General features: G+C 40.8%; 1 protein-coding gene across 6 annotated transcripts in view; it reads right to left on the bottom strand.

Moving 5' to 3' along the window:
- The window catches only part of Lsm14a (LSM14A mRNA processing body assembly factor), a 54,601-nt gene that overhangs the window by 8,827 nt on the left and 30,432 nt on the right, over positions 1-15,342 (bottom strand). For 4 of the 6 annotated variants that reach the window (XM_075984575.1, XM_075984583.1, XM_075984591.1 and 1 more), the window contains exons 4-6: positions 9,213-9,335; positions 5,175-5,351; positions 4,841-4,906 (exon numbers count right to left, since the gene is read on the bottom strand). In XM_075984575.1, the coding sequence (XP_075840690.1) occupies positions 4,841-4,906; positions 5,175-5,351; positions 9,213-9,335 (366 nt within the window). The remainder of the gene's footprint in view (positions 1-4,840; positions 4,907-5,174; positions 5,352-9,212; positions 9,336-15,342) is intronic. The other 2 variants (XM_075984597.1, XM_075984602.1) reach the window with 1 other exon arrangement.

Here is a 15,342-nt window from a genome sequence, read left to right as displayed (position 1 = left end):
AGTCTCTAGAAATTCTGTTCCTTCTGCCATGTACCCCATACCCAAAGTGTCAGGTCCTTTGTGGAAAGGATAACAGGAAATAAGAAGTACATAAGAGCATAAGTGAACACTAATTTGCACAAACTGCAGGAAAAGATGCTTTTCTCACAATTCAGATAAACAACAGACAAGAGAAGCACCAGTCCTTACTGGTTCCAAGCACTTCCTGCTTTCACTGTTTCCTCTAAGCAGCTCCACTTATTCAAGTCTTCCAGATCTATGTATTCTCTTTCTACAACACCACCACAGGATCTCATTCAGTCACTGAGATGTGATAAAGTAATACAAAGTAGTATAATTTATAGTGAAAACTTGGGAACCCAAACAACCAGTACATGTGTGACTAAGTTAAAAATAGAATATGGAATAGTACTTAGTGTGAGTTTAACTTAAAAAAAAAATACAACCCAGAGTACGATGAAGTCAATGAAGTACAAACTGAATAGTTCTATGAACTGTGCAACATACTGACAAGAATCAGAAGTGACTACAAGGTAACAGGGCTGTGCTCACTGTTTGCTAAGGAATAGCAAACCGAGTTTGAGAAAAAACAACCATAAGCAACAGATCCAGACCATTAAGTCTAGATAAGCAGGTCTTTTAACACATTCAATTTTATTATTAAAAGCAACTCAGTTCCACTCCAGGAAACGGCATGATTCACCTTAAAGTCCCGCATAAAGAATGTAAAATCCAAGGAGAACCTGTAAGAAAACTGTTCTGTTAGTGACCCTTAGTGGTGGATGAGGGTAGTGAAGCTTTTTAGTTATCTTTTGTTTATTTTTGTGATAATAGAGACTGGCTCTAAGGCATTCTGGACACTAGGCAAGCATTCTACCATTGAGAGTTATCTCCAACACAGGTGGTGAGTTTAAGGAAGATAAATTTACTTATTATTAACAAAGTATTATTAAAAGATTTATGAAAAGACTACGTGTATATATGTGTATGTACATGCCTGCAGAGTCAGAAAGGGGTGCAGGAGATGCCAGCTTTAGTGCTAGGAAACAGACATTTCCCTGCAAGAGCAGCAAGCACTCTTGACCGCTGAGGCATTTCTACAGCTTCTTACATAACTTTGCATGATAAAATATGGTAATTATTCTAAGAGATTATTCACCTGTTTAAAATATAGTAACTACTCCACAACAAACAAAACATAAAAATCCACACAGAAAGCAGTAAGCCACTACCCAGGAGATGAAGGAGGAGGATCTCTTCAGTCCAGGGGGTCTAGGCCAGCCCAGGCCACAGAGAGAGCACCCCAAACAAGTAGAAGTGAAATGTGTGCTCATATACTTAAAAACAGCATACTGAGATGCCTAACAATAAATACAAAGATTACTTCCTAATCGCCATCTAAATTAAGGTGATTATATGTTACTACTATGCTTTAACTTGGAACAGTTTTAGCTTTTATTTTCCATTAATAAACTGGAAATGAACAAAAACATGCTTTTTAAATATTAAATATTGCCAAAGAAAATGTAAAACCTCATTAAATCAATAACCACAAAAGAAAATGAAAAGTTCTTATACAGTGCTTTATTTAAAAAGACAGCTCGGGCTGGAGAGATGGCTCAGCGGTTAAGAGCACTGCCTGCTCTTCCAAAAGTCCTGAGTTCAATTCCCAGCAACCACATGGTGGCTCACAACCATCTGAAATGAGGTCTGATGCCCTCTTCTGGCCTGCAGGCAGACACACAGACAGAATATTGTATACATAATAAAATAAATAAATATTAAAAACAAAAAAAAGACAGCTCATTGGCTAAGGGAAGTAGACAAAATTGCCGGGGAGAAAATTGGGATCTTGGGGGTGGGGTGGGATGGGGGTAAGGGGAGATGGGGAGAGAAAAGGTAGAAGGGAAGGAGGGGGGGACTTGGGGAAACAGGAGGATTGGGAGAAAGGAAGGTTGGATAGGGGAGCAAGGAACCACAATTCTTAGTTAAGGGAGCCACTTTAGGGGTGGCAAGAGACTTGACCCTAGAGGGGCTCCCAGGTGCCCAAGCTGAGGTCCCCAGTTAGCTCCTTGGCCAGCCGAGGATAGGGAACCTGAAATGACCCTATCCTTTAGCAATACTGACAAATATCTTACAAATCATCATAGAACCTTCATCTGGTGATGGATGGAGATAAAGACAGAGACCCACACTGGAGCACTGGACTGAGCTCCCAAGGTCCCAATGAGGAGCAGAAGGAGGGAGAACATGAGCAAAGAAGTCGGGACCACGAGGGGTACACCCACCCACTGAGACAGTGGAGCTGATCTACTGGGAGCTCACCAAGGCCAGCTGGACTGTGACTAAAAAAGCATGGGATAAAACTGGACTCTCTGAACATGGCGAACAATGAGGGCTGATGAGACGCCAAGGACAATGGCACGGGGTTTTGATCCTACTTAATGTGCTGGCTTTGTGGGAGCCTAGCCAGTTTGGATGTTCACCTTCCTAGATATGGACGGAGGGGGGAGGACCTAGGACTTACCACAGGGCAGGGAACCCTGACTGCTCTTTGGACTGGAGAGGGAGGGGGAAAGGAGTGGGGGGAGAGGGAGAAGGGTGGGAGGAGGGGGAGGGAAATGGGAGGCTGGGAGGAGGTGGAAACTTGTTTTTTTTTCTCCTTTTCGCAATTAAAAAAAAAAAAAGACAGCTCAGAAGCCAGGCGGTGGTGGCGCACGCCTTTAATCCCAGGACGCGGGAGGCAGAGGCAGGCGGATCTCTGTGAGGGCAGCCTGGTCTACAAGAGCTACTTCCATGTTTATCCTGGTTTTGATTGTTTTTGTTTTTCAAGACAGGGTTTCTCTGTAGCTTTGGTCTGTCCTGGAACTAGCTCAGGGGTTTAGAGCACTCATTGCTTTTAGGAGGTAACACAGGTTTGGTTCCCAGGACCCAGATTAGGTGACTCACAACTATATGTAACTCCAGTTTCAGGGGATCCGACAAGCATGTGAGATATATATATATATATGCTTACAGGCAAAATATTCATTCACACAAAACAAATTTAAAAATAAAAAGCAAAAATCTTTGGGCTAAATCTGTTGGCACATGCCTACAATGCCAGCACTTGGGAGGCAGAATCAGGAGTTGGAGACCATCCCTGATTATTCAGTAATTTCCAGACTAGCTTGGGCTGCATGACACTGTCTTAAACAACAACAACAAAACAAACAAACAAACACACAAACTCTGGATATTTAAATACTTTTTAAAAAAAGCATTAATTTAATCAGATTTAGCAGCAAGCACCTTTATCTAAAGAGTCAGCCATCTTGCTGGTGCCTTAAATACAAAAAAGGAAGAAGGGGGCTGGAGAAACGGTTCAGAGGTTAAGAGAATTGGCTGCACTTCCCAAGACCTGTGTTCAATTCCACAGATCTGGTGCTCTCTTCTGGCCTGCAGGCATACAATGCAGGCAGAACACTGTATACATAAGAAATAAATCTTAAAAAGAAAATTTTGTTTTGGGGACTGGAAATTGCTCAGAGGTAAAGAGCACTGGCTGATCTTCCAGAGGACCTAGGATTCCCATCACCCACATGGCAGTCCACGGCTGTCTGTAACTCCAGCTTCAAGTGATCTGATGCCCTCTTCTGACCTCTGTGGGCACCCAGGTACACACTTGGCAATTATACACATATACATACATGCAGGCAAACACTCAATATACACTTAAAAAACAATTCAATGGGCAGAGGATTGCTGAGGGTAACATTCCCCTGCTATACAACTGCGGGGCGGTCATGGTAGCCCACACCTATGATCCCAGCTCTTAGAAGGTAGACACAGGGGATCCCTGGAGCAAGCCAGCTAGCTAAATTAGCCTAATTAGCAAGCTTAGGGTTCAAGTAAGAAAGCCTTCCTCAGTATTTAAGATGAAGAGTGATTGAGGAAGAGATCTGATGTCAACCTCTGACCTCTGTACACATGCCCACTGACACACAAGCACAAAAACTCAACTTTTGAAGATAAGTGGATCCCTGGAGCTCAACGATCAGCCAGCAGTTGAGTTAATGAACTCCAGGTTCAGTGAGAGATGCTTCCCTCAAAAATAATGTGGAGAGTAATCAAAAAGACACCAAATATTACCCTCTAAATTCTACCCCCATATGCACATACACGCATTATGTACCTGCATGCATATACATCCACAAGAACATGTACATAATCCCCCAAATCCAAAGGCAACTGTGTATCATTAAGTAAGAGTCTTTTCCAGAAAAATAGTACTTCAGAAAAATTAAATATAGACATAAGAAAATAAAAAAAGTGCATTATGGTATTAAAAGTCCATTTTCCAGCTTCCTTCCCAACTGTGTACTAGCAAAACTAGGAAACAGATATCGGCAGAATACAATTAACCAAACTACATCTTCCTAAGATGTCACCTACTTCTGATATTCACCTTCTGGTCTGTCTTTTTATGGAGGTCAGCAACAGTCTGCCCCATGTGCAGACTCACAACAAGCCGCTGCCTTGGGGTCAGTCCTCTGTAGTCAACAATTCCCACCTTTCTTTTTATAGCAACTATGCATTTCTTTGAAATGCTTTCCCCCATTGAGATCCACAGCACACGGCCTTCAGATCCAGGTAGCTGCTAGGTGTGGTGGCACATGCCTTTAATCCCAGCACTTGGGATGTAGAGTTCCAAGACAGTCAATATACAGCGAGGACCTGTTAGAACCAGCCAAGCAAGCAAGCAAGCAAGCAAGCAAGCAAGCAAGCAAGCAAGCAAGCAAGCAAGCACAAAACCCCTCCAATCAAATAAACCCAAACCAGCTAGAGCCAGGTAACTTACCTATTTGCCTCTTGCTATCATTCCTGAGCTGCTCATTTTCTGGCCTTGGGACTTTGTGTACTTCAGCTATAGAAAGAGACATGCAAAGTGACAAATCAATTCAGAATATATACCCAAAATTTTCCACAAAGTTATAATGGAGATGACAACACCCCAACAAACAAAAAACCCCACACACTCCCACCACTTTGAATGAAATTTCAAAGACCGAACACTATTAAAATAAAGTTCAGCTTAAACCTGCTAGGGTCGTTCACATAAAGTAACCCTCTTAATGAAATGAGGAGATGGAGAGTGATCATCAGTGCAGGAACAGTAAACAGCTCAGCTCTACCTCGCCTGTGCTCTTGGTTGTCTATTGCTTTCTGGCTGGTAGATGGCAAAGGCCTGGTTGGTACAGGGCTCCTTCTCCCAACAGGTGCTGGAGCAGGTAAGTGGGCCGAGGCGGTCTGTACTGCTTGTTCCATGGTTGGACTTTTTCTCAAAGGGTCTAACTGAGGGCTTGATCGACCTAAAATGTAACCAAAAGATAATAAACTACCCTAACCTAGAATTTCAAAACCATCTAGACCCTTTAAAAATAAGTCTAGAATTTTATTCTGCTAACTCAAATCCTCAGCATAAAACTGAATTAATTTTATTAGACCAGTGCTTAAATCTACTTATCTTTAGTGGGCTGATTATTCAGCCAATGAAAACAAAACAAAAACAAACAAAATCCACAAAAAATACAGTAACAACATCACTGCCATGAATTTATCCGTGTTTCTTTCTTTGTTCTTCTTCTTTCTTTGTTTTTTTAAGACAGGGTTTCTCTTTGTAACAGTCCTAGCCGTCCTGGTACTCACTCCATAGACCAGAGTGGTCTCAAACTCAGAGATCCGCCTGGCTCTGCCTCCTGAGTGCTGGGATGCAAATATCACGCTGTAGGCATGTCAAATGGAGGCTTTCCTAATCACAGGATTATATTGACACATTCAGATTTTTTTTTGAGACAATCTCATATAGTTCAGGCTGGCCTTTAGCTCCTGATCCTCCTGCCTCCATCACCCAAGTGGTAGGATTCCAGGTATGAATACCCATGTAAATGACTAAAGCATGGAGTTCTGCTCTAAGAATATACAGAACAATAAAGCACGGCAGGCAGATGGTTCTTACAAGCCTTACCTGTTTGGGTAATTAAATGTCAGAATTTAAAAGACAGCAAAAACAAACTCTTCTGAAAACTCCAGAACAGTCACACTCATTCCCAAAGTCATACAGAAACTCTCCTGCCTTGTCTCTATTTATCAGGGGTTTGACTTATGCAGCCAGTGCTCTAAACCTCTGAGTCATCTCTCTAGCTCCTATCATTGCTTTTCTGAGAAGAAAGCCTACAACTCAGAAATCATCAGTACAGAAATAAAAACAAAGGGAGACACACAGAGTGAGTCACTGGCTCACTGGCTGTATATTAAATTTCCTTTTTACTAACAACTTATTAATCACGGTGTTGATTTTGCTACAAATAGGAAATGTAGAGTATATGATTAGGAATAAATCCAGAAATGATTTCAGCAAAATCAAAACAACATTTTTGAGTGTTTGAGTGACCATTACATTGTTATCATAGAGTTAAAAGAAAATTTCATGTATTTATGCAAAATTCAGAAATTTAGTTTTTTTAAAAAATGTTTATTTATTACACAGTGTTCTGCTTGCATGTATACTTGCAGGCCAGAAGAGGGCACCAGATCTCATTACAGATGGTTGTGAGCCACCATGTGATTGCTGGGAATTGAACTCAGGACCTCTGGAACATCAGGCGGCAGTGTTCTTAACCTCTGAGCCATCTCTCCAGCTCCCTATTTAGATTTTTTTTTTTTTGAGACAGTATTTCACTGTGTATGTAGCCTTGGCTGGCCTGGAACAGAGATCCATAAGCCTCTGCCTCCAAAGTGCTGGGATTAAAGGTGTTTATTACCACGACCAGCTTTATTATTTTCTTTTAAAAAGATTTTATTTTTGTTCTGTGTATGTGTTTGTCTGTGCACCTGAGTTTCCCGTGGGGCTGAGTTGTCTGATACACATCCTTTGCAAGAGCAGCACAAGCTCTTGCTGAGTCACCTGTCCAGCCTCTGAAATCCAAACATTTTAGTTGGTAAAATTTAAGTGAATTCTTAGGCTTTCTGTGCCATGGATTTATACAAATATTCACATCAAAATTTAATAAAAATACTTCTGTTTTCAAGTCTTCAGTACGAGGTAAGGAATCCAATCTTACTTTTCTTAAACTACCAGACACCAACAACCCTTATGGGAATAATCAGCCCTTTTCTACTATAATTTAATCTAGAAATCTTAATCATCTACGTAATCCCACTCCTTTCCCTATACCTGTTGTGCAGAGGATCAAACCCAGATCATAACACACAGCTAGGGAGTGTTCTACTACTAAACTATACCACCAGATATTACATTTTGTATTAATGGTGGGGCTGTTTCCAACATTGTATACTGTTTTATTCATCTCTAAAAATTTACTCTTATAGTTTTATTATACCAAGTAGGTAAATTTGTTATTTTTCAAGTATGTTCTGCTATATGTCCAGGTGTATTTTAACATCTATTTTTTACAATTTGTTTTTTTTTAATGTATATGATGCTTTGCCTGCATGTGTACCATGCATGCGCAGTCTCCACAATGAAGAGGAAGTTGGATCTTCTGAGATTGGCGTTACACATGATTATGAGCCTTCACATGGATGTTGAGAATCAAACCTGGGTCCTCTGGAAAAAGCAGTAGTGCTCTTAAACCCTGAGCCACCTCTCCAATCCTATTTATTTATCATTCTTTCTTTCTTACTTTTTTTTTAAATAAAAAATTTATTTATTTTATATGTATACAGGCATACCAGAAGAGGGCACCAGATCTTATTACTGACAGTTGTGAGTCATCATGTGGTTGCTGGGAACTGAACTCAAAACCTCTGGAAGAGCAACCAGTGCTCTTAACCTCTGAGCCATCTGTTCAGTCCCAAAGTCTCATTTTATAATTAAGGAAATTAAGGCTTATTATTTTTCAGTAAGAGCTCTAACATAAAATATAGCAAAACAAAGATAAAAATACATTTATATTAGTTTTAAAAAGTCTGAAAAAACATAACAAAATGTAAATATCGCCACTTGTGGGTAGCAAGATTATAGTTTTGTTTTATTCTTTATGCTTCTATTTCCAAGTCATTTACAGAAAAATCTTTAAAATTTAATACACATCTATATATTTAAAATTTTCTGTTTAATTATGCTTGAGTGTGGGGTATCTTTCAGTTCCCAAGGAAGTTAGAGGTTATCAGCTTAGATCCCGCTGGAGTCATGGTCAGGTCTAAGCTGTCCCATGAGGGTACTGGGAACTCATCTCAGGTCCTTAGCAAGACTAATTCTAATTAAGTCCTCTTCACTGGAGCCAACTCCATACTCACTATGTTAGCCAGCACAAGCAATGCTGGCTACAATTACTTTAAGGCTTGTGCCTTGAAGAACAAAACATACAGGATTATGCTTATTAGTACTGGCACGATTTGATCTTTACCAGCTTTGCCCTGTGACTGTTCAACCTTTGTGAAGTGAAATCTACACTGCACTACTGAAAAAGTAAAGCAACAACCCATCACACTGACTGCAGCAGTGGACACAGCAGACACAGGACTGTGTGATTAAAGATTATAAGACTATCTCGAAGAACAGAATTTTTTCAAAAATGACAACAGGATCCCTTCAGTTTACTAAAATGTTAATCTCCAGGTTCCAGGGCTTCTAATATTCCAGATCTCGCTTATGGCCTATATTTTCAGAAGCACTACAAAATGGGTCTTTGTGGTGATCCAGAGACCGAAGGTCCCGTATCTGTATGGTCTTAGGAGAGACTCAATAGCATGCACATCCACAGTACATTTCTCTGGATGGGTTTTCAAATTCACCTAGCATAGTTCAACATTCAGTTGTGAGTCTAGGACGAATCTGATAAACTTTGAAAACAAATGTTAATTAAACACAGAATGCTTGTTATTTCAATTCCAATATGTAGAAAGTTTAAAAAGTACAAATAAATAGTAGAAGCCATTAAGCAAAACTTTATTGCAATAGAGTAACCAGGAAAAAAAACTTCCAAACTAGTGAGTTATGTTGGCACACACCTGTAACCCCAGCACTCAGAAGGTGAAGGCAAGAATATACTGAATTAGCCTAAGATAAAGGAGCAAAAGTTCTGTTTTGAAAACAGAATTTAAAGAGCCAAGCACCAATGATACATACTGCTCATAAACCATCAGAACAAAGCAAAAACTGCTAGGGAAGTTTAGAATCCAAGTACTTGATAGGCAGAACAGCTTACCTTGGGCTAGCTGTGGTTTTACAGATCTTGTATCTTGTGTGAAGGCAGAACCAACCGCGCTGCTCTGGGATAAGGTACTGCTATTTGATGTTTCTGTTCCAAAGGATGTCAAGGAGTTTCCAGCTTGAAAAGATTAAAACAAGCAAACAAAAGAAATCATCATTTTACCGATTGTCTGGATATACAACCCATACTTATAAAAAAACATGTTGCAAAAATAGAGACACAATCAGATAGTGAACAGCAGAAACAATACCGTAGACACTGACATTAATTTCAATTATTTCTTAAGGTAAATCACAGATTCTTCTGCTAGAGCTTTCCACCATTAATGGCAGTAGACACAGACTTGGTCTGTAACGCTTTCTACTCTGAAGAACTATGGTGTTGCCTTTTGCCCAAAGCAGCTACAAAAGAGTGAGAATTATGAGTAACAAAATGACTAGAAAGGACCCAGTTCTCTGCCATACTTGTTCCACGAATCTTCTCTAAGATGAGTGGTTGAGGCTTTATATATGGCACTCTTTTAATATTCTATCCAGGAAGGTTGTCCCTGTATTTCAACAATCCCTACCTCACCTCTCATTTGTATACCTCTATGATGGTAGTCAGAATAAGCTCTTAATATATTTACACTGCTATAGTATTTGAGAACCTTCTAATGGTTCCCAATGTCCCCCAACTATTACCTCAGTTTATAAAGCCCTCATTACCTGTCCCTCTTCTCACATCACTTTGCAAATTTGAACCTGTGTAATCTGTAAATCGCTCTTAAAATGCAATCTGCTCATTTCGAGGGGGCACTCCAGTTCTTTCAACTATTTCTAACTACTTCAGCCATGGTGTTTAAGACACTTTGCTGCTCCCCAGACTCCTCCTGATCTGATGAGTTCTACTCTTCCAAACCCTTAAAATGGGCCACCAGAATGCAGTAGTGTCTCCACATGGAGTGCTCTCACCCCCCTCCAAGGCACATTCCAGGGAGGCTTCCACTCTGGTCAGCTCTGGAAGAGATGGAACATCACCCCCATACACTCTGGGAACACAGCAAGCATTTTTAAAGATCCTGCTTTTGTTCTGAGGCCAGACAAACATAAGCTACCCCGAGGGTGTGTACTCTTATCCCCTTGCTTGCTGCCTGCTGGAGTGTCAATTCAATTGTAGCAAATTCTGTACCTTCTACTCTTCTCATCGTGACCCAGTTCTGCTACTGATTCACATCTGTATGTATCCATCCATCCATCCCTCCATCTATCTATCTAATGTATATCTTGCAGTTATGGACAGTTGTGAGCTGGACCAGAAGCCCAGGGATGGCACCACCCACCATGGGCTGGACCCTCCCCCATTGCTCACTAATTCAGAAAATGCCTTAGAGCTGGATCTTGAAAAGGCATTTATTTCCTCAGCTGCAGCTCCTTCCTCTGATTACTCTAGCTGGTGTCAATTTGACACATAAAACCACCCAGTACACAGGGTAATTAATAGGCATGAACCATGACGGCCTCCAAATCACTTTTTATTCAAGGCCTAAAAAGGGCCAATCAAGGTTTGCATTATTTATGGAGATTTTCAGCTGTTACAACACTATTTTTTAAAATGGTGTCTTTTAAAATGGTGGTTTTCTTTCCACTGAGCTATACAAGAATCTTTATGGGAAAAAAAAATCAGTATTTGGGTGGATCTACTTCTGTCTTTCACTTGCCCATATTTGTCTAGCCTTATGCCAATAATTCACAGCTCTAATTATGGTATCTTTGTAAGTCTTGAAGTTGGGTGATATAAACCTCAAACTTCTGTTTTAAAAAGACTGATGGGACTTTGACGTGAATGTTTAACCTGTGACTCAAAGCAGAAGAGCTGCTTCTATAAGGTTCTAACTCCACCCATAGGCGCTCCTGTGGACCTTTAGTCTCTCAGCAGCTCGTGGTTCTCTCTGCAGAGCAAGGCTGCTTCAGCTTCAAAAGTTGTCACCTTCTGGGTCAGACAATACTTTGTTATCAGGAGTTGTCCCAGCACCCCGACTCTACCCACCACATGCCAATACAGCCCTTTTAAAAGCTCTTCATTGCCAAATATCCCTCGGAGAATGTGGGCAATTTGGCCCTTCTCCCTTGAAAAAAGCTACCACAGAAGTTTTAAGGGAGCCTTTGTTTCCGAGTATGTGGTGTTAAAATTATTTTATTTCATGCACATTGGTGTTTTGCCTACAAGTGTATCTGTGTGAGGGTATTGGATCCTCTGGAACTAGAGTTACAGACAATTGTGAGCTGCCATGTGGTCCTGGAAATCGAACTTGGTAACACTGGATAAACAGCTAGTGCTCTTAACCACTGAGCCATCTTTTCAGCCCTAAGTATGTGGTGTTATTGGCACTATTAAAGCAGTGTTACATACTTTAATACTCTGTTCATATAAGGTGTCAGCAAATGTGTTCTGCAGGCGGTCTTTGTGATTTATCTTTGAACTGTTACAAATCAATCAGTTTGCACCATTTCAAATTTTGTATTTTTTCAAATTATCTTTATTAATTTCAAATTCACTTTTTGTGGCTTGAGAAGATACCAAATATGATTTGTCTGTGGCCCCTGATTAGGATCACTGAAGAATCAATTTCTACTTGCGGATAATCAACATTCTGGAAGTGTTAGGATTTTGTGTGTGTGTATGTGCGCACACGAGTGTGTGCATTTACTTAACTTATTTACTCACTTATTCATTCATTCATTCACTCATTCATTCATTTGAGACAGGGTCTCACTGTGTAGCACAGGCTGTCCTAGAAATCACTATGTAGACCAAGCTAGACTGTAGGGATAAGTCCCGCCCCTTAGGGGGCGTGTTCGCCTCGGGCTAATGTCTGCCTATAAATTTGGCGAGCACGCTCCGAGCTGTCTCTTCTACTTTCCTGGTCTCCCCAGGAACGGTGGTTCTGTAAGTCTATTTCTACATTAAAACTATATATATTTTTACAATCTGTCTGCATTCGTTTACGCCGCTACATTTTGGCATCCAACGTCGGGCTATTTTGCCCCCGACTCAAGCGGGTAGCCCGCTAGCTAACACAGCACCCTCCTGGGTGCTGTTTTTCAGTTTGTGACTCCAGCCCCAGTGCCGAGTCCAAGACATACTCGGCCACACAGGCCCATTCTGCCTGCCTTGGCTAAGTTTTGCAGCGGAACCCCACTGCCTGAATTAGCAGAAGCTCAAGTACCTGCGGTTTTGCAACAAAAGCTGCCACAGAGGCAGATTTGGTCTGATACAAAGTGACTTGGCCGGGCAGTGGTGGCACACGCTTTTGATACCAGCACTTGGGAAGCAGAGGCAGGCAGATCTCTGTGAGTTTGAGGCCTCCCAGGCCGTGGTAGTGCACGCCTTTAATCCCAGCACTTGGGAGGCAGAGACAGGCGGATCTCTGTGAATTCGAGGCCAGCCTGGTCTACAAGAGCTAGTTCTAGGACAGGCTCCAAAACACAGAGACCAACAACTGGCAGGAACCAATCATTGCAGGTAAAAAATTTTTCTTTTATAAATAAAATGTCTGAACACATTACTGTTCAAGAATTTAACAGTTTTTTTAATTGTACCATGTGGGAGATTTTACAAGAGGTGTCTATCACCCCACATCTATGGATCCTTCTGGGATTCGTAGTTTTCATTGGCACCAAATGGTTTGATAATAGAAATACGATAAAGTCTTTACAAGACGATTCCAGGATTCTTAAGGCAGAGATTGAACGCTTAAAAACAATTGAGAATGATAACAATCTTCTCAAGAATCAGTTTGGAGTTCTCCAGGCTGATAACAATCTTCTCAAGAATCAGTTTGGAGTTCTCCAGACTGATAACAATCTTCTCGAGAATCAGTTTGAAGTTCTCCAGGCTGATAACAATCTTCTCAAGAATCAGTTTGAAGTTCTCCAGGCTGATGTTAAGGAGAAATTCATTACTATGGAAGAGGGAACAGCTGATCTGGATTGTAAGGTTCAGTCCCTCTCTGTAGGAATTGAAACATTAGTGGCTGATATTAAGGAGAAATTCATTACTATGGAAGAGGGAACAGCTGATTTGGACAATAAGATTCAGTCCCTTTCTGTAGGAAATGAAACATTAACTGAGAGAATCAAAACTGCTGAATGTGACAATCGGATTTTGTCTAAAGCTTATGACAGATTGACGGAAAGATTGTCAATACAAGAAGGCACGGTTTATGCCATAAAAATTATGTCCAAAGATGAGATGTTATCTCTAACGGACAAACTTCATACTTTAGAATCCTCAATGAAGGCTTTGGAACATAATTCTGGACAGGAGATTCAGACATTGCAGAAGGCAATGGTGAATAGAATTGAAAAGATTGAGGAATTTCTAAATTCTGATGAAGAAGAGCAAAGGGTAGAAAGGCAAATTTTAACTACATCTGTGGGTAAATCTCTCCGGGACAATTTCCACAAAGCTCTACCTACAACTCTACCTGCCTTTCCAGTAATAACAACAGAGAAGGTGGTTGGTTCCAGAAACCCTAGGGTCATCAAGGAGGATACATGGGAGCCTGTCCGTATGAATGATCTCAAGGAAATAAAACAGGCTGTCATGACTTTTGGGATGCAAGCCTCTTTTGTTAAAGAGATGCTAAGATCTTGGGCCACGACAAGCAGAGCAACCCCCTCGGACTGGCTCCAGCTGAGCTCTGCAGTACTTAAGAGTGGACCGCAATTGAAATGGCAATGCTTATTCAGGCAAGAGGCTAGACTCTTAGAACAGCAGGAAAAAGCAAAGGGAATTGACATTTCCCTAGATAAAATTCTAGGTGAAGGGCTCTTTTCCGACCCTCAGAAACAAGCTAATTTGGATGAAAACACACTCTCCATGTGTACTACAGCAGCCTTAAGGGCTTGGGGCAGGGTACAAGACCCAGGACAGAGAATGGAATCATTTGTCAGAGTTAAACAGGATCAGAGAGAACCCTTTAGTGACTTTTTACAAAGATTAACTAAGGCTGTACAAATAGGGATATCTGACCCAGAAGCAAGACGTATAATGATTGAGTCTTTGGCTTATGAAAATGCAAATGTGGAATGCAAAAGGACTTTGGGCCTTTAAAGCTCAGATCAGCGCCTTTGGAAGAATGGGTCTTGCATACACTCAATGTTGATACATTTGATTATGGCACTGAAGCATGGGTAGAAGAAGCAATTTCCAATGGTAAAAGGAGACACCAGAATACCAAATGTTTTAATTGTGGCAAAATGGGTCATATGAAAAGGAATTGTAGACAACGGATTTTGAGAAATAATAATAATAATGCATCTTTCAGAAATAATAATAATAATGCATCTTCTAGAAATAACAGAAATAGGAGGACTCAGCCTTCAAGTTTATGTAGAAGATATGGAAAAGGCAGACATTGGACGAATGAATGCAGGTCTACAAGAGATAGACAAGGCAACCTGATACAGTCGGGAAACGTGAGAGGGGGGCCTCACAGGCCCCCCATGGCAAACATGGTTCAGTCATATCCAGTTTCTACAGAGAACGTGCCTCATCAGGACAATTAGGAAGCCCCATGCCTACTGTTACAAGCAATAATGATCAGGAATGAAATCTGGCAGATGGATGTGTTCCACTTTGCAGAATTTGGCAAATTAAAATACGTTCATCACACCATTGACACTTATTCAGGCTTTCAGTAGGCAACTGCTTTAAGTTCAGAAAAAGCTGATTCAGTAATCACTCATTTATTAGAAGTCATGGCTATCATGGGTATACCTACACAAATAAAAACGGACAATGGTCCTGCTTATGTTTCTAGGAAAATGAAATGGTTTTTTGATTATTACAATATCAAGCATGTTACAGGTATACTATACAACCCTACAGGTCAAGCAGTCATAGAAAGATCAAATCCAACTATAAAAGATATGTTGAACAAACAGAAAGGGGTGGAAAACACCCCCAGAAATAGGCTACATAATGCTTTGTTAACCTTGAATTTTCTCAACGCTAATGAGAAGGGAACAACGGCTGCAGAAAGACATTGGATAATGGAAAAGTCTACTGAACTAAATCAACCAGTTTATTTCAAGGATGTGCTGACCTCACAATGGAAGCCTGGATATGTGCTACGTTG

This window comes from Microtus pennsylvanicus, chromosome 1 (assembly GCF_037038515.1).
Source record: "Microtus pennsylvanicus isolate mMicPen1 chromosome 1, mMicPen1.hap1, whole genome shotgun sequence".
In the NCBI taxonomy this organism is placed as follows: domain Eukaryota; kingdom Metazoa; phylum Chordata; class Mammalia; order Rodentia; family Cricetidae; genus Microtus; species Microtus pennsylvanicus.
Note: the sequence above shows the minus strand (reverse complement) of the source record. Positions and strands in the feature narration are given on the sequence as shown.